Raw genomic sequence first — 19,768 nt, forward strand, 5'->3', positions numbered from 1 at the left:
TTTCCCGTGGGGCTAGTCTGTGTTAGGTGCAGGACTTTGCAAGGCACTGACAAACTGCAGCAAGGCCAATGCAAAGCCAAAAGGATGGTCAGGGGCCTGGAGCACATTGTGTATGAAGACAGCCTGCAGTGGCAGGGTGTGGAAAGCAGCTTTGCCAAAAAGGGCCAGGGGCTCCTGGAGAACAAGCTGAAGATGATTCAGCAGTGTACCCTTGTGACAAAGAAGGCCAACAGCATCCTGGGCTGCCTTAGGAAGGGTGCTGCCAGCAGGTGGAGGGAGGTGATCCTTCCCCTCTGCTCAGCACTGCTGAGGCCACGCATGGAGTGCTGGGTCCACTTTTGGTCTCCCAAGTGCAAGGAAGACACGGACCTAGTGGAGCGAGTCCAGTGGACGGCTACTAAGATGATTAGGGGACTGGAGCATCTCTCATATGAGGAGAGGCGGAGAGAGCTGGGACTGTTCTGCCTGGAGAAGAAAAAGCGCAGAGTGGATCCTGTCAGTGTGTCTAAAGATCTGAAGGGAGGGTGTAAGGAAGACGGAGACTCTTCTCAGTGGTACCCAGTGACAGGACAAGAGGCAATAGGCACAAAATGAAATACAATGAATTCTGTTCAAACATAAGAAAAAAACTTTTTTTTTCTTTTTTTTTTTTTATTGTAAGGGTGATTGAACACTGGGACAGGTTGCCCAGAGAGGTTTGGCAGTCTCTGTCCTTGGACCTATCTGCTGTAGACGACCCTAAGAGGGTTGGACTAGACATTCTCCAGAGGTGACTAGATGATCTCCAAGCTCAGGGATTCTGTGTTCAGACTTCTGTCTACAGCTATGTAATGAGTGGCTATAGAGTAGCTGCAATGAGACTCTTCTCAAAGGGATGAGGGGAACAAACAGAAATTCTGTGGAAGAAAATTCCAATTAAATATAAGAAAACTTCAGCAGGAGGGTGACCTAGAATGGGGGCTGAGAGGGATGGGGACTCTTCATGCTTGGAGAAATTCAAAACTCAGCTTAATCAGGCCTTGAGCAATCTGATCCTTAGCTGATGTTGAAAACGATTGTGCTTTGAGCTGGAGGCTGGACCAGAAATCTCTTACAATCTTTTTTTTTAATGCAACAGAGGCAGCGAACAGACGCAGCAGTTTGCGCAGCAGTGTTTGGGCTCTGACTAGAACCTGAGGATCTTGCTGGAAGTTGTGGGCTTTCTGAGGACCCCCAAGGAACTAGCAGGTGATTGCTGTGAACAGGAAAGGGGAAGCTAGGCAAGGACAACTGCGGGAGGCCTTGACTTCTCCTGGGAAAAGCTCTAGCTAGGAGTGGCTGCTGCTAACGAGCTCTCTTGGTTGCCCCTGAGCAGAGGCAGTTGGGGCCTTTGATCCTGGTGGCCCTTGATTAGGGCGGGTCAAGCACCCTGTGAGTCAGTGCTAGGGAGAGGCCTATATAAGAGCCAGGCCTAGAGCACAGCTCCCAGAGGCAGCAGTTCATGCAGAAGGATGCATGAAGGACTTTGTTTCTGGTCCCTGTGGTGTATGCTTCCTCAGGTATGGTTGTGACACGCTGCCGCACAGCGCGTTCCCCAGTGGCTGTTGGAGTTGCTGTGCCAGAGGTTGGGACCCAGACCGACCCCCTGAGAGCAGATGCAGCCCTACAGGTCTCAGGCTGCAGGGAGTGCTTGGGGCCTCTCCGGGAGGCCTGGGCTGGCAGCCAGCTCTCCTGCAGGAGGTGTGCTGCTGTTGGCGAGCTGTGTCGTCAGCTAAGGGAGTTACGGGAGGAGGTCAGCAGGCTGCGCAGCATCCCAGAAGCGGAGCAAGAGATAGACAGGGTATTCTCGGAGACTGTGCAGCTTCGGGAGTCCCAGCCCCCCACAGCAGTGGAGTTGCCAGAGGGCTCTGTGCCGTGTGAGACAGTACGTCATAACACCGCAGAAGAAGGCTGGAAAGTGGTCACTGCTCGTGGGAGGAGAAAGGCTCCTACTCCTCCCGAAGACTTGCAGCTGAAGAACAGGCTTAGTGCCCTCCAGGATGAGGAGGAGATGGGCATGGCTGCAAGGGAAGTACCTGGGACAACACACCCTGTGCCTTGCCGGAACGCCTGGAAGAAGCGGCGGGTGATCGCTGTGGGGGACTCCCTGCTACAGGGGATGGAGGCATCTATCTGCCGACCTGACCTCATGTCTAGAGAGGTTTGTGACCTGACGGGGGCTCGTGTGAGAGATGTCATGGAAAGACTGCCAAGGCTTGTCCACGCTTCGGACTATTACCCACTGCTGCTCTTCCATGTGGGTGCCAATGACACCAAGGGCAAGCTGGAGACCATCAAGCAGGATTTCAGAGCTCTGGGGATGGTGGTCAAGGGTGTGGGAGCCCAGGTCACCTTCCCCTCAATCTTGCCAGGGAGGGGGATGGATGAGAGGAGGGAGACGGACTTTCCAAGTTAACGACTGGCTGCGCCGCTGGTGTTGGCAACAGGGTTTTGGTTTCTATGACCATGGGACCCTGTCTGAGGATCGACAGCTGATGGTGAGAGATGGGATCCACCTCACGAGGCGGGGCACGTGTGTCTTTGCCAACAGGTTGGCCAGCCTGGTAAGGAGGGCTTTAAACTAGGAAAGATGGGGGAAGGGGAGAGTTATAGTGCCAGGGTAGCTGGCGAAAGACCGCTCAAGTCGAGATGCCTCCAGCAGGTGAATGCAGCCAGGGAAGTGCACATGGGATGTGGCTCTGGAGGACCCGCTTGTATCCGTCCTGGGAAACCTGCATGCTCGATCACCTCTCTGAAATGCCTGTACACCAATGCACGCAGCATGGGGAACAAACAGGAAGAACTAGAGGTGTGTGTGCGGTCGCAGGGCCATGATCTCTTTGCCATTACAGAGACATGGTGGGATAGCTCGCATGACCGGAGTGCTGTCATGGATGGCTACGTGCTTTTTAGGAAAGACAGGCCAGGAAAGCGAGGTGGTGGAGTTGCTCTTTAGGTGAGAGAGCAACTGGAATGTATTGAGCTGTGCCTAGGGGTGTGTGAAGAGGGAGTCGAGAGCTTATGGGTAAGGATGAAAGGGCAGGCTAGCATGGGTGACACTGTTGTGGGTGTCTACTACAGGCCACCTGATGAGGAAGAGGAAGTCAATGAGGCCTTCTACAGACAGCTGGAAGTAGCCTCACAATCCCAGGCCCTGGTTCTCATGGGAGACTTCAACCACCCCGATACCTGCTGGAAAGACAACACAGCTAGGCACAAACAGTCCCGGAGGTTCCTGCAGAGCATTGGAGACAACTTCTTGACACAGGTGGTGGAGGAGCCAACAAGGAGAGGTGTGCTGCTGGACCTCGTACTAACAAACAAGGAAGGACTGGTGGAAGATGTGAAGGTTGGGGGCAGCCTTGGCTGCAGTGACCATGAGATGGTGGAGTTGAGGATCCTGCAAGGAGGCAGCAGGGCACTAAGTAGGATCGCAACCCTGGACTTGAGGAGAGCAAACTTTGGCCTCTTCAGGGACCTACTTGGAGGAATCCCATGGGTTAGGGCCCTAGAAGGAAGGGGTGTTCAAGAGAGCTGGTTAATATTCAAACATCACTTCCTCCAGGCTCAAGAGCGGTGCATCCCTATGAGTAGGAAGTCAAGCAAAGGAGGGAGGAGACCTGCATGGATGAGCAAGGAGCTCCTGGCAAAACTCAACCAGAAGAAGGAAGTCTACAGAAAGTGGAAAGGGGGACAGGCCACTTGGGAGGAATATAGGAAGGTTGTCAGAGTATGCAGGGATGCGACGAGGAAGGCTAAGGCCCGTTTGGAATTAAGTCTGGCGAGAGATGTCAAGGACAGCAAGAAGGGCTTCTTCAAATACATCAGCAGCAAGAGGAAGACTAGGGAAAATGTGGGCCCTTTGCTGAAGGGGGTGGGTGCCCTGGTGACAAAGGATGCAGAGAAGGCAGAGTTACTGAATGCCACCTTTGCTTCAGTCTTTACTGCTGAGGCCAGCCCTCAGGAACCGCAGACCCTGGAGACAAGAGAGAAAGTCTGGAGAAAGGAAGACTTTCCCTTGGTGGAGGAGGATCAGGTTAGAAATCATTTAAGCAAACCTGACACCCACAAATCCATGGGCCCTGATGGGATGCACCCAGGAGTGCTGAGGGAGCTGGCGGATGTCATTGCTAAGCCACTCTCCATCATCTTGGAAAGGTCATGGAGAACAGGAGAGGTGCCTGAAGACTGGAAGAAAGCCAATGTCACCCCAGTCTTCAGAAAGGGCAAGAAGGAGGACCCAGGCAACTACAGGCCAGTCAGCCTCACCTGCATCCCTGGAAAGGTGATGGAGCAGCTCATCCTGGAAGCCATCTCCACACATGTGGAGGACAAGAAGGTGATGAGGAGTAGTCAGCATGGCTTCACCAAGGGGTAATCATGCCTAACCAACCTGATAGCCTTCTCTGATGGAATGACTGGCTGGGTAGATGAGGGGAGAGCAGTGGATGTTGTCTCCCTTGACTTCAGCAAGGCTTTTGACACTGTCTCCCATAACATCCTCATAGACAAGCTCAGGAAGTGTGGGCTAGATGAGTGGACAGTGAGGTGGATGGAGAACTGGCTGAATGGCAGAGCTCAGAGAGTTGTGATCAGTGGTGCAGAGTCTAGTTGGAGGCCTGTAGCTAGCGGTGTCCCCCAGGGGTCAGTACTGGGTCCAGTCTTGTCCAATTTAGTCATCAATGACCTGGATGAAGGCACAGAGTGCACCCTCAGCAAGTTTGCTGACAGTGATACAAAACTGGGAGGAGTGGCTGATACCCCAGAGAGCTGTGCTGCCATTCAGAGAGACCTGGCCAGGCTGGAGAGGTGGGTGGAGAGGAACCTCCTGAAGTTGAACAAAGGCAAGTGCAGGTTCTGCACCTAGGGAGGAATAACCCTTGGCACCAGTGAACACATTAAACAATCTAAAAGCCCAAATCAGACACTGAGGTTGCCAACCAGACTTCCAGCCATTAACCACCAACCTGGTGGTCTAGCAAGTCTTCTACTCACCTTGTGATTCACTTGTTCTCTCTATTGCTGTAGTTTGCTACAGTGATACTGTAGGAGACCATGTCAAGGGTCTTCTCAAAATCAAGAGAAATGGTGTTCCTTGGTCTCCCCTTGACCACTAAGGAAGTCACCTCTTCAAAGAAAGCAAGTGGGTTAGTGAGGAATGGTCTGCCTCTGGTAAATACATACTCATTGTTTTCAGTCATCTTCATGTCCTTCATGCATGCGGACATGGCTTTCAGGAGTATTTGTTCCATCATCCTTGTCTGAGAACTGCAGTGAGGCTGACAGGACCGTAGATCGTTCTTTTTGCCCATATTGAAGATGGGTGAGATGCTGACCTTTCTCCCATCATCAGCAAACTCCTCCTATGGCCAAGATGAGGGCAGTACAAAACAGGGACAATATAAAAGGCACCTGCTGTTGAACCAAGCCTGACCCTGGTGTGATTTGAACACACAACTTTCTGATCTGGAGTCAGACGCGCTGCCCTTGCACCACGAGGTCTGGGCAGAGGGGCACAGCACCCAGGCATGGACCGTGGTGTGGGCATTGGGGATGTGCTCTGCATGGGATCACCCAGGGGTGCCCTCATGGCAGGGCCATGGGAGGTGGAGAGGATGGGGGCACCCTGTGAAGAGGGGGTGGCCAAGTTCTGGCTGTAGAGTGCAGTCCAGGCTGCAGGATGAATGTGCAGGACAGGGTGGGGCTGAGGTGCAGAGAGACAGTGAGGGCTCAGGGTACATGGGCAAAGCTGAAGAAGGGGGGATGATGGTGTCCTGGGTCAGGCCATGCAAAAGGGAGGAGTGTCCACATCTGCCACAGGGCCTGAGGCAGGCACCGGGCATCTGCCAGGTGAGTGGAGTCTCTCCCCAGGATGTGTTGGGCAGCCACCGCACCTGCCCCTCAGGGGACACACCTTGCTCAGCACCCTCTTTCCTCTGGCACTGGCCCCGTAGTGCTGTGCTGTGCAGTGCTAGAGTGTGCCATGACCCCAGGGGGGGACAGATGGACGGTCTCCCTCAGGGGCCTGTGCATTGCATTTCTCACCCCTACCCTTGCTGTCCTGCCTTATTTCAGCATAGTGGCCTGTTCCGGGAACTGCTTCTCCCAAGACATTGGGACCCAGAAGGAGCAAAGTTGTCGGAGAGGGGAAAGCTGTCCCAGGCAAGGTCAGGTGATTAAAGGCAAATCTGTGCTACCCTTCACCTCCAGCCTGTTCTGGTGAGTCAGAGGAAGCCCTACTGCTGGGGGTGCCAGGCTGTTTGGGGGCCAAGGCCGCTGATGCAAGAGCCAACCAAGTTGACCATGCATCAGGAGGGTGCAGGCTCATTCCTGTGTGACTCACCCCATTTCTGACCACAGCAATGGTGGTGGTACCTGCTTTCTGCATGGCCACTGGCCTGCCCTTTTTGTGCTGGGGCACAGACAAGAGCCCTCTGTTCAGCCAAGTCAGACCTCTGCCATTGCCCCTCGACTAAGCCCAGCTCAGCTCTCCTCAAGTCCTGGCTTGTCATTCTGCTACTCATCTTCCCCACTCCTCTCAGGATTTGCAGCTCAACCCTGAAAAGGCTTCCTGCACCCAAAGCCTGCACATCCCCAGCCAGTTCTTCCTTCCTTATCAGCGTGTAGGTCTCTAGCAGAGAGTTGGGAGAAACACCAGGCGATGGTTGCCACCAAGGAAGAACCAGGGCACCGGACACCGTCACTGTGCTGTCCACCCTTGCCAGGCTGGGATGAGGAAAAGGTCGAGCCAGGCAGGAGTTGAACCTGCACTCTCCTGATCCGTACTCAGGCGCGTTATCCATTGCACCACTGGCCCCAGACCCTGACCAGCCTGGTGGCCCCAGGGGTCTTTCAGTGGGCTGCCAGGGAGGGTTGGCAGTGAAGGTGGGGGAAGATGATCTCTCCCCTTGGCCATCTTTCCTGAATCCATCACGGCTACCCCTTCTCACCCATAGGCAGAGGGCTGCGCAGCAAGGGCTGCCACTGACCCCCAGCCCCTCAGACACACTGGTGTGTTGACAGGACCTCTTACCTTTCCACAGCTCTGATTCATCGCCAATGCAGGCTTGGATCCAGGGCAGGATATCTGGAGTTGTGGTGCCCATCTGTGGGGTGGGCTGAGCTCACAGGCTGTCTGTTTTTAATGACGCCCATCACCATCTCAGGGAGAGAGGTCCACCGCTGCCAGTCCCTTCCCAGTGCCCACCTCAGGCTGTGCTGCAGGAGGGGACCTGGCCCCTTGCCTGTGCCCAGCCCTCTGCCCTGCTCTGAGGCACTCTCCTCCCTTGCGGCATCCCTGCGCCTGGCCCCTGCCCCTGTGGAGCAAGGAGCCTTGAGTCTGTCCGGACTCCTATGCTGTTTGGGCTGGTGCCACCCTGGCGTTGGAGAATGGAGTGAGAAACAATTGGCAATAAAATGGTAGAGATGTATGGGGAAAAGCAGACCCAGGAAAAGAGTTTGGATGTAGCTCAATTGAAGAACATATCAATGGGTCATGCCTCCGCCCACCAACAACCTAAAAACCCTGGGGAAAAGTGGGATCAGATGGCTGATCATCTGGCTAGAATAAATGTATGATACAATCTGGAGGCAGAATGGCTAGGGAAGTGGTTACACGGATGGCCAGGGCACACTGCGAGTTCGCGGTTATTTCAACAGGCTGCAAGGAGACGATGGCCTGTGACAAAATCATTGGGCAAACACGCTGTAGACTCATGTCCTTTTTTCGAGCAATGATACAGTACGTGTCAAAAGGAGAAGAGTTTGCTAGTCTCAGGGAAGGTCAACTACTCTGGGAAACCTGACAAGTAGATCAGTCCCTTAGAGCAAACACCTGAAGGCTGGAAATACATCCCTCCAGGAGCTGAAATAATTAGCAGTGCAGGGACTTTGCACCTTCCTCATCGACCTCAAAGTAGTGGGATGGCAGAAAGATGTAACGGACTACTGAAACAACTGCTACACAAGAACAAATCTATTACTTCCTCTGAGTCGGGATCCTGTTAGCGGGAAGTTGTAAGTCACCTAAATAAGTGACAAACCCCCACGCCAAGTCCCATAGATAAGAGGTTTGTGTCAGTAGCTACAAAAATTCCTGTCAAAAGAGAAGTAAAGCCTCATCTAAATCCTGGAGTTGAGGTCGTGCTTAAACAGTCAACCAGTGTTCATTGCGAGTTGGAATTTTATTTTTGTACTTTGCCAAAGTCATTTTAGGGCACACGATTTGGACACAAGTCACACCACACGCTCCAAGCTGCCTGGGGGTGCCAAAGCTGTGCCACCTTTCTGCCTCTTTTTTAGCTTCCCAGCTGTGGCATTTCTGTATGTATAAAACAAATGTTTGCAATCTATGATGGGCTACATCCCAAAGCCAGCAAGGATTTGGTTAAATTTTAATTGCATAGGGAAGGTAACAGCTTGTGCTTCCCTTTATCTAATATCCATGCATGTTTTGATCCAACCCAATGCAACATTGGTGTATGTTAAACATGCTACACTCTTATTTTGATATAACACAAAGCAATACTGCAGTGACCTACTTACACAACACCTGTCTGGTGACAGAAAAAACTGGGCAAAGTTGCATTTTGTCAGGAAGCAAGGAACAGGAAGCATCTCCTCTTCTGCGTGCACCGGTGAGCCTGGCCAGGCACCCTGGACACCCCCATCGGGGTGTTTGCAGGGCTTCAGGGAGGAGATTGAGGGGGAGTGAAATTGTGGTGGGAATGAGCGGGAGCGGGTCCCCTCCGCTTGCTTCAGGCTGAGTTTTGTGAATGACTGTCAGCCTGCTCTTCCATAAGCTCTCAAACGCAGCTTTATTACACCGCTTTCCTGCACGCCCAGCACCACGGAGCTGAAGGACACTTGTCCCTCAGCGTGGGGAGTGAGCAGCAGCTGCCGCTGCTCTGCTTTGAAGGCGCCCATGGGTGCCCAGCCCTCTGCTTCGAGAAGCTGGCTCCTCCTGCCTGGGCCAGCTCTTCACCTCTGCTGTCTTGCTCAGCGTGGACCAGCCCCTCACAAGGCCCTGCCGGAGCCCCCTCAGCAGCACAGCACTGCACACAGAGCCAAGCAGAGCCCGCAAGAGAGCCCTCCGGTCCTGGGCTGTGCTGGGAGGGGAGGGTGGCTGTGCTCATGGTGGCAGGGCAGCGTGGGGGCCGTGGGTGGGAGAAAGGCCCTCTGCCCAGCTCTGTGCTGAGCTCCCGCATGGGTGGAGAGAGCACGTGTCATGGGCTGCTTTGCCCAAGGAGCCCTCTCACGCCGCTCTGCCCATCTCACGCTTCTTCCCTCTCGCTGCTTCTGTGCCCGCTGTGTGCCCTGGGTTCTTTGGTGCACACACAGGAGAGTCGTGCCCTCCTTGCCTCAGCCCTTCCCAGGGCTGCTGGAGGCTTCTTGACTCTCCCTCAGGGCTTTGCCCACCTGCTCCACATCCAATGGCTCTGTCCAAGAGCAGGTGTTCGGCTTGGTCAAGCCCTGTGGTCCCTGCCTGGCTGCAGAAGGCCGAGAGGTTTTGTGGGCAAAGGACAGGCACAGGGAGTGCTATTTCTGTACTGCTGCAACTGTCCCCGCCTGTGGGAATGGTTCAAGTCAGTTGGTTTGGTGAGTTCTGGGAACAAGTATCACTCTTCTCTCCCATTGAATCTTGCACAGTGGTTTATTACACTGGCCCTGAGGTGACACGTGAATCTAGTTCAGCGGGGCGCTTTCACGGCGTATCTGCCAGGCGATGAGCTCTCTGCTTTCATGAGCCAGCAGATTTTCAGAACTAGGCAGCATGAGGCCCTGAGCAGTCTGACCTAACTTTGCATTTGCCCCTGCTTTGAGTAGGGGGGTTAGACCAGAGACCTCCAGAATCCCTTTCAACCTAGATCGTTCTACGATTCTGTGATTCCTACTTGAAGATAACAGTCTGTTGGTTCAGGGAGAGTTACTTCCAAGACCAAGAGCTTAAATCTCATCCCTGTAGTCCAAAAGTGTTGTTAGAACTGCACCCTCAGATTGCCTCTCAGCACCACGGAGAACCAAACTTCATCCCAATTTCACAAAAGTGTGGAGCAGTACAACAAGCAAGCGTGCCTGTAAGTTCAGAAGCAGCCAGGCTCCTCTCCAAACACAAGGCAATGTTCGGGGAAGGCAATACGCCCCCTGACGTCCTTCTTCAACAGTTCAACACTGCATTCCTTAAAAATGGCTCCTTCAAAGCCTCCTTCCTTTCTCAGTTATGAAAGGCTGCAGAAAGTTTGGATGGTGAAGCTGAACGCAGCCAGTTTGCACAGGGTCACCGTGGCGCAGGGACTCCCAAGCCTGCAACAGCCCCGCTCGGGCCCCAGCAATCCTGTGCAGCTGAGTGAACGTGGTGCCAGGCTCCCCCCAACCCTCCTGCCTCTCAGCACCCTGTCACACACCAGCTCACCGAGACCCATCCTGAGTCTCACTGAACAGGCAAGGCAGAACCAGCATTTCCACCTCTCTATAAAAGCTGCTGGAAAACAACCTCCTGGGCAGCATATGTGGTCACTGGCAAAGCCTGCGTTAACTACCACGCAGAGCTCTTTGCAGCATCCAGCATGGGGGAAAAACAAGGGTTAGGCCAGTGCCATGGTGTTTTTGGTAACTGAGCACATGTAATAGTCCTCTTTTTTCTCCCCACCTCCTCCTCCTCACCCCTGGCATTGCCTCAGCCTTATATTGTATCTCAAGATGTCATTCGGGAGTTAGAGAACTCCTCCCAGGTGCTGGAGGAAATGGCAGGTGCACATCTTCTCTGACTACATGGTGATGCCTTCAGACCTGCTTCACCATGGATAAAATCATCTCACAGACTGAGAGCCCACAGCCAGGGAGCATCTCCTAAAGCCAGGAGATTCTCATGACACTACAAAAGCCGGCTGCTTCTGGCTCCTAGGCATCTTAACAGACCGATGGCACATCTGAAGGGAGACAAGCCCTTGCTCTGCAGCTTTCTAACAACAAGTTTGCTGATGATACAAAACTAGGAGGAGGGGCTGACACCCCAGAGTGCTGTGCTGCCATTCAGAGGGACCTCGACAGGCTGGAGAAACGGGCAGAGGAACCTCCTGAAGTTCAACAAAAGGAAGCACAAAGTTCTGCCCCTGGGGAGGAAGAACACCAGGACGGGCTGGGGGCCGAGCTACTGGAAAGCAGCCTGGCAGAAAAGGACCTGGTGGGCAACAAGCTGACCACGAGCCAGCAATGCACCTTTGTGGGCCCAGCTGGTGCATCACAATGTGCCGCGGCGGCACCGCGGCGACCTGGCCACGGCCAGCAGCGTGTACCCCGGGTGGGCACTGTGCCAGCACGGCGCAGCACAGGCGGAGGTGACTCCCAGCCCGGCAGCACTGCTCGGCACAGGGACGCGCTTCCAGCCTCACGCAGGCGCGGGACACGGCCGCACCGCAGCCGTCCGCCCGGCCTCGGCGCCATGGGCCAGGCCAGCTGCTGCGGCGCCCGGGGCGCTGCCGGCCCCGCTGCCGGCACGCGGGCACAGCCCGGGGCCCCCGGCCCCGCGCCTCCTGGCGCCCGCCGCCGCCTCTGGGGCCGCGCAGCCTCCCGGCCCCCGCCGCCGCTCGGCGCCTTCGTCTCCAGCAGCAGCCCCCAGCTCCTGCTCGCCCTCCGTGCGCAGGTGACGCGGCACCAGCGCACGCGCCGCAGGCACCTGCTGCTCTTCCCCCACGCGGTCGCCATCGCCAGCTTCAAGTAAGAGCAGCCATCGCAGCCCTCCTTCCTCCCCGACACCGCCTCGGCCTCCACCACCCGTCCCCAGGCACATTCCTCGCCCCAAGGGATCCTGAGGGATCCATGAATGCACAAAGCATGTCTTTAATGAGGGGAGGTGCAAGGAGAACAGGACAGGCTCCTGCTCTTGTCCTTCTCCTCTGCAAGCCTTCACCAAGCATCCCGCTGCTATCATTGCCCAGCAGCGACTTCTCCAAAGTCCTCTGCGTGTGTGCTGCGAAGGAGGCTCATTGCTGCTGCCCGCGGCTCAGGGCCACCGTTCCCATGGCTCTGCCCCTGGAAATGGCTCTGCCATGGGGGACAGCTGGGGTTGCCCCCACGGCGAACACCCACAGATTAGTTCCTGCTCTTCCTCCCGGCAGATGCGGCCCCACTTTCCGCCTGCAGCACCGCGTGCGGCTCAGCGAGCTCTGGGTGCTGTGCAGCGAGGAGGCGGCCACGGCCAGGCCTGAGGACGAGGAGCAGGAGGAGGAGGAGGTCTTCAGCCTCAAGGTCTTCAGCCGCACCCTCATCCTCGTCTGGCCCAGCGACCTCTGCGTGGTCACTTTTGGGTGAGTCTGGGCGACACCTGCCAGGGCCCTGCGCGAGCCCCTCTCCTGCCCCGCACGGCTCAGCCCTGGCCCTGGCACTCTGCCCACGGGGGCGAGAGCTGTTTGGGGCCAGCTCTGTCCCACGGAGGACGAGCAGCAGCAGCAGCAGCGTGGGCTGAGGCCGCTTCTCCGTTGCGCTGCAGGTCGCAGGAGGTGAAGCAGCTCTGGCTGGACACGATGCTCCGGTAAGCTCTGCCGGGGAACTCCGCGTGCCGCCGTAGGGCTGAGAGCGGGCGAGTGCTCCAGGCGGAGCTGCACGCAGAAACACCGGAACGTCGCTGGGGAAAGGGGCACCCGCCGCCCAGGGCAGCTCCTGGGCACAGCGGCGGGACTTGCTCAGCCTCGCGCTCGCAGTCGCCAGCGAGCCCAGGAGCTGCCACCGCAGCTCCTCGCCGGCAGGCGCGGGCACCCCGAGCCGCTGCCGTCCGTCCCCACGAGGAGGAGGCCCGTGGGCAGCAGGAGGCAGGGCGCCGCAGAGCGCTGCTCCCAGCCAGCGCTGCCGCAGGCTCTCGGGCTTGGGGGTCCCTCGGCAGCGCGGGGCTGGCTGGCAGCAGAGAGCAGCGAGGGCTGGCGCTGACAGAGCTCTTGGCGTGCCCTTCCCTGTGCACAGGCAGAGCCCAGGAGCCCCGGGAGCCAGGCTCACCCGACTGCCCTCCCTGCGCCTCCTCACCGAGCTCGTCGGCTTCTGCCGTCCCGTAAGTGTCCTCACGCCGCCCGCCGCGCCCCGACAGCGCCTCGGCTTCCCCAAAGCCGCCCAAAGCTGGCCAGTTCCTCACGGCGCCTCTCTGCTCTCTCGCCTAGGAGGTGTCGCTGACGGCGGCGACCGTGGAGACGCTGATCTCGGCAGAGGTGAGCAGGGCTCCCTTTCCCTGCCCGCGCTGCCTGTGCACGCGCGCTAGCTCAGCCCCTGGGGCGGCTCCCCGGGGCGGGCAAAGGCAGCAAATGCCTCGTGCCAGGCAGAGCGCGGCAGGGCGCACCGTCCCCGCGGCCACGGGCAGAGCCCTCGTGCCGCGCTGGGGCTGCTGGGCACCGAAGCAGCAGCCTCCAGCCGTGCGGGGGCTGCGGGCTGCAGGGCCGCTTCGGGGGCGCTGGCTGCGCAGGAGCCTTTGCCACAGCCCCCGTGGCACAGAGGGGCAGCGTCGGGCCCGCACCTCCGGCCTCTCCTCCGCGGGCCTTGGGCGCCCTCCGCTTCTCCCGGCAGCCTCGCGCAGATGCCTGCGTCGCTGCAGCAACTCCCTCGCGGCCCCGGCTGCTGAGGGGCACCTCTGTGACCTTCACCCGTTTCTCGCAGCAGGCTGACGCCAAGAAATGCCCCCGCTCGGACCCTTCCGACGTGCAAGAGGGCCTTGGCCACTTGCCTGGTGAGTCTGAGAAAGAGACGGAGCAGCTGCCTTCTGACACGCTGCTTGTTGCCTGCCACCATGCAAAACCTCTGCGCCTCTGCACAAGCTGGAGGAGACCCTGCAGCACAGGGCGCCGCACACACACAAGCGGCACCGTCCGGCTCTCTCCGCCGCATCTTCTACACTGAGTTTGGCTTTGCTTTTGCTTGCAGCAGAGGGAGCGAAGGCAAGAAGGCCGCTGATATCATGGCCACTCGCTCGGCGAGGAGCCTCTGCCAGCGGGGACCGCCCAGGGCAGCTCGACTCTGGCCCCAGGGCGGCTCTCTTTGGCCAGCCTCTGGCAGTCGTCTGCGGGGAGGATGGTGGCCTGCCCCAGCCAGTGCAGGTAAGCAAGCCTGGGGACGGAGGCATGCTGCTTCTGGCTTTTCCTGCACAGAAGCTTCTCTTCCTTCCAAGAAATTTCTGCTGCGCATTCAGCCTGGCTTGGGAAGGAGGGAATTGGAACCTGAAGCCTTGACCTGTGCCTCATTTTCTGCTGGAAGAAAGCAGGGATGACTCCACAGAAGTCAGTGGAGTTCACCAGGCCAAAAAGAGGGTGGGCTGGGAGACAAGCATGTCACTACCACTGTAATCGCCATGGAGTGAGAACAAGACACTAACCCAAGCAAAGCAGAGCGCACCCCAAAGTCAAAAACTGTCTGCTGCCTCCTGCAGGATCTCCTGGCCATACTGTACAAGAAAGGGCCTGCCACTGAGGGGGTCTTCAGGAGAGCGGCCAGCGAGAAGGCCCGCAAGGAGCTGAAGGAGGTGCTGAACCAGGGCGAGAACGCTGACCTGGACAGCAAACCTGTGCACCTCTTGGCAGTGGTGCTGAAGGTGAAGTCCTCTGACTTTTAGCTCTCAGAGCACGTGGCTAATCTGCATGGGCCTCCGTCAGTGCCTCCACTGACCTCGGTGGCACTCAAAGCTAAACCCCTACTGAAGCCAAACTCAGTGGTTCAGGCTCAGGACACTTGGGCCTTTTTCTTCTCCACCGCCTTTTCAGTTCCCCCAGTTCTGCCCCTGATTCCCTGCATGCCCATGGCAAACGCACTTCCTCCACCTCCTCCTCAGCATCCTCCTCTCCTCACTGAGGACTACTCAGACGGAGGACCAGACCAAAGGCTCGGATATGAGCTGGGTGCTGCTCCTGCACTCACACCGCTGCACTTGGCATGTTCTCGTGCAGCCCCCTGCGCTCTCAGTGCTCAGGAGCACCTTTGGGAGCAGGGAGCTCAACACAGCCTGCCTGCTCGTGAGCTCAAGCACGCGCATGCTCCCTCTCTGCTCACTGGCAGCGCTGAGAGCATCATCTGAGTACCTTGGCCTTGCAGGACTTCCTGCGAAACATCCCCGCCAAACTCCTCTCGGACAGCCTCTACGACAAGTGGATGGAGGCGCTGGAGATGCCAAGCCAGCAGGACAAAATTGACCAGCTGAAAGAGTAAGACTTTGAAGCAGGCCCACCATTTTGGAGGGAACTCACACTGGCTCCAGGGAGGAAGGAGCGGCCCCTGCACCCTGCATTATTAACGTCACATTTGGTTTGTGTTCCCCAGGGTGGCTGACAGCCTGCCCAGAGCAAACCTCCTCTTGCTCCAGCGCTTGCTTGCTGTGCTCCATCACATCAGCGAAAACGCGGAGACCAGCAGGATGGACGCCAGCAACCTGGCCATCTGCGTGGGGCCAAACCTGCTGAGCCCCGGCACGGACAACGGGCTCCCGCTGGAAGTGCAAAAGGAGCGCAATGACAAGGTCTCTTGAATTCACCCCCTCGCTACCGCCTTGGGGGCTGCTCTGGGCCATGCCCGCAGAGACCCCTGCCCTTGCAAAAGCTCACCAAAGCAGCACCTCTGAACGCTGGGGGTGCCCCTCACCGGCACTCTCTGCAACGGCACAGGCAAATCTCTAAATCCGTGGTTTTCTGTGTGCAGGTGACAGCATTGGTCAAATTCCTAATAGACAACTGCCGAGCAATATTTGGGGAGCACATCGCCTTGCCCTTCAGTCCCTCGGCCGAGGAGTCACCGGAGCACACACACAGCTCCACAGGTAGGGGGATGCACTGATGATTGTCCCCGGCCAGGGCTGCTGCTTTGCATTCTTTCACTGCATATCGGAAGACATCTGTGGCCATGCAGAGAGGTGCAGAGGGTTTAATATGGTATTGCAGCGTTTGCCTCCTGGAACGCTTTCCAGGAGCTCAAAAGGACAACACTCACAAAACAACACCTGTGCCAGATGGTAAACGTCTGCACAGCTCTGCTCCTCCCCTAGCTGCTGACTATGGCCTAGAACTGCACTCTCGCAGGACATTGCCCTCTCTGCCTCCTCAACTTCTCCTCTAGCTCGTCGGCAGGAAGGTTGCATTTGGTGAAGTGTGTGGTTGCACAGGGAAAGTCCCCTGGTACCTTCAGAGAGTACCTAAAAAGCACCTAACAGGCTCCTTCTCCCCACAGCACACCCAGGGGCTCCTCAGCACGACGGTTCTGCCTGCAGCAGCCCAGAGGCGGGAGCTGAAGGCAGCACCCCTACACTGGAGACGGAGCAGCCCAACGGCAGGAGCAGCAGTCTCAGCAGACCATATCCAAAATGCGTCTCTGCCCCTGCCCTGAGCAATCTCACAAATGACATCAGCAGGATGCAGAGGTGGTTCTCAGAGCCGGACCTGTCCTTGCACAACCGCTTTGAAGGCACGAGCAGGGAGCAGGAGCCAAGCAAATGTGATGGCAATTACGAAGACATGTGCAGGGAGCAGGAGCCAAGTGAAACTGAGGGCAATTACGAAGGCACGAACAGGGAGCAGGAGCCGAGGAAAAGTGAGGAAAATTATGAAGGCACGAGCAGGGAGCAGGAGCCGAGCAAAAGTGAGGGCTATTACGAAGGCACGAGCAGGGAGCAGGAGCCGAGTGAAACTGAGGGCAACTATGAAGGCACAAGCATGGAGCAGGAGCCGAGGAAAAGTGAGGAAAATTATGAAGGCACGAGCAGGGAGCATGAGCCGAGTGAAACTGAGGGCAATTACAAAGGCACCAGCAGGGAGCAGGAGCTGAGCAAAAGCGAGGGCAATTTCCCAGTTCTTCAGTAACAGTTAAGGCTGGAGAAGGAGGCACTTGATAAAACACCTTCCAATATTGCCTTCACAATTATCAAACAGCTCTCTATACCCAAAACATCCTCCAGCTGCTCCCTGCAGAGCTACTTTCCTCACCTCATGCCTCCGTCTTCACCTGCTCCACACTGCTTTCACCCTCTACTCCACAAAAAACTTTTAAAATAGGCCCCAGACCTTTTCCAACAAGCGCACTGAGGACAGCAGCAGACACCTAGCAGAGCCATCGAAAAGCACTCCATGTCATGCCATTTGGCCAACTGCAGGAAAAGGTGCGTAAAAAGCCTCCAGAACTGGGCGCCTGGGACCACATCCAGCAAGGAAAAGCATCCTGTGTTTAAATAGCCTGTCTCTCCTCTGGGCACTCTCCAAAGTGAAGATTGTAAAAACCATATCTTGTCTATCCTTATAATATTTTACTTTCAATGGACAAAGAATAAGCTAGCTTTGCAGGAGCATTTTTTTCTTGAGAGGCTCTCCTGAAGTCGTCATCAGCTTGCGATGTCACCTTCTTCCACCAGAAGAGGTGGGGCAGAGAGGCTTGTGTGTGACTCTGTACAAATAGATGTAAAAGTGCTGTCTATTACCTATTGTGTGGGAGAACTAGGCAGTGATTGATCAACAGTGTTGTATTTGTGTTCCAAAAAGGACAATTTCCAAGCTGGCAGCTCCAAAACTTGTCCCACCTTCCCTATGCTCTTGCCCAGCATTTACCAGAATTAAATATTATCATTCCCTGCTCAAAATGGCCAGGACCAACTCAAGATAGGACATTCCTTGGCACCTGATGCATGAGATGATGGAAAACTCTGCCAGAATCTGTATGAGCAGCCATACCCAATTCAATATGCACCTCAGAACCAAAACATCATGCAGCAATAAAGGCTTTAAAAAATGAAATGTTTGCTTTCTCATTGAGGGGACCAAGCTTCACGCCCATTTACAGTACATATAGGCATAGGGGATAAGGGATGTCAATAATAACTATGGCAATAAGATCTGCAAGATACAGAGAATTAACCAAGTGACCTTTGGCCTGAAATCCTGCTAAGGCTCTGTAGTGAGAACACCTGCAGACGATCCGGCAAGGAGTGAGTGGCAGAGTAGGTGGTAGCAGGCCCAGTGTGTGAAACTACACACTGACCAAATTCCCGTCAGGGCCAGGCATGCATATTCCATTTTGTCAGCAACCTCTGACTGCTTCCCGTACAGTAGTTTCTCTTGGTTAGCACAGCTGAGATAAGAAAATAGTTCTAGGAGATTTAAGGGGCCCTTAGGATACAAGGAGTCGAGTCCCGCCTGGGCATCCGAGCCGTGCGTCCAACCCATAAGTCCAGCAGCCTGCCATCAGAGACCCCTCTGTGCAGCTCCTGGCGGTCCCCATGCAGCTTGGAGTGTAAGTCCTTTATTAAATCTCTCCTGCTTAACCCCTCATGAACCTTGAGGGTCTCTCTACACCAAGAGCTGACCCTCTCTTGCCCACCTGGTGGTCACAGGCTCTCAGCAAAACTCCACTCCCCTACAGAAAGTGCTCTTAGCTGCAGAAGAAGGGCTGCTAACTACCAAGCCATTAACTCCAGAAAGGAAATCAAGCTGCCTGGGTCAATTCTCATTTAAAAAGCGATTGTAACTGGTAAGCCCTTAGCCCTTAAGGGCAGCACAAAAGACTGCTGTGCAGTGATGGCCTTTGTGCATATATTAGCGGGTAATGAGGAATGTGCTGGTGGTCCCCATGGACAGCACATCCCCACCACGCGGGGCACGCTCTGTGCCTGGGTGCTGCATGCCTCCAGCCTTGTGGTGCAAAGGCAGTGTGTCTGACTCCAGATCAGAAGGCTGTTTGGTCAACTCACATCAGTGTCAGGCTTGGTTAAGCATCTAGCACCAGCTGTATTGCCTCTGCTTTCCCGTGGGGCTAGTCTGTGTTAGGTGCAGGACTTTGCAAGGCACTGACAAACTGCAGCAAGGCCAATGCAAAGCCAAAAGGATGGTCAGGGGCCTGGAGCACATTGTGTACGAAGACAGCCTGCAGTGGCAGGGTGTGGAAAGCAGCTTTGCCAAAAAGGGCCAGGGGCTCCTGGAGAACAAGCTGAAGATGATTCAGCAGTGTACCCTTGTGACAAAGAAGGCCAACAGCATCCTGGGCTGCCTTAGGAAGGGTGCTGCCAGCAGGTGGAGGGAGGTGATCCTTCCCCTCTGCTCAGCACTGCTGAGGCCACGTATGGAGTGCTGGGTCCACTTTTGGTCTCCCAAGTGCAAGGAAGACACGGACCTAGTGGAGCAAGTCCAGTGGACGGCTACTAAGATGATTAGGGGACTGGAGCATCTCTCATATGAGGAGAGGCGGAGAGAGCTGGGACTGTTCTGCTGGAGAAGAGAAAGCGCAGAGTGGATCCTGTCAGTGTGTCTAAATATCTGAAGGGAGGGTGTAAGGAAGACGGAGACTCTTCTCAGTGGTACCCAGTGACAGGACAAGAGGCAATAGGCACAAAATGAAATACAATAAATTCTGTTCAAACATAAGAAAAAAACTTTTTTTTTTTTTATTGTAAGGGTGATTGAACACTGGGACAGGTTGCCCAGAGAGGTTTGGCAGTCTCTGTCCTTGGACCTATCTGCTGTAGACGACCCTAAGAGGGTTGGACTAGACATTCTCCAGAGGTGTCCAGATGATCTCCAAGCTCAGGGATTCTGTGTTCAGACTTCTGTCTACAGCTATGTAATGAGTGGCTATAGAGTAGCTGCAATGAGACTCTTCTCAAAGGGAGGAGGGGAACAAACAGAAATGCTATGGAAGAAAATTCCAATTAAATATAAGAAGAAAATTTCACCATGGAGGTGACCTAGAATGGGGGCTGAGAGGGATGGGGACTCTTCATGCTTGGAGAAATTCAAAACTCAGCTTAATCAGA

At 55.7% G+C, this 19,768-nt stretch overlaps 1 protein-coding gene across 1 annotated transcript; it reads left to right on the plus strand.

Annotated features, from left to right (window-relative positions):
- Positions 1-84: 84 nt before the first annotated feature.
- Positions 85-17,201, plus strand: LOC136991644 (T-cell activation Rho GTPase-activating protein-like). The gene is given in 18 exon segments (XM_067294624.1): positions 85-576; positions 11,054-11,239; positions 11,660-11,733; positions 12,135-12,323; positions 12,506-12,547; positions 12,973-13,057; positions 13,164-13,211; positions 13,564-13,723; positions 13,918-14,090; positions 14,420-14,581; positions 15,079-15,188; positions 15,304-15,499; positions 15,679-15,796; positions 16,204-16,437; positions 16,774-16,940; positions 16,943-17,015; positions 17,018-17,064; positions 17,067-17,201. Coding segments are annotated over 18 exon segments (2,691 nt in total).
- Positions 17,202-19,768: the final 2,567 nt, after the last annotated feature.

Source organism: Apteryx mantelli, chromosome 3, assembly GCF_036417845.1.
Source record: "Apteryx mantelli isolate bAptMan1 chromosome 3, bAptMan1.hap1, whole genome shotgun sequence".
Lineage (NCBI taxonomy): Eukaryota > Metazoa > Chordata > Aves > Apterygiformes > Apterygidae > Apteryx > Apteryx mantelli.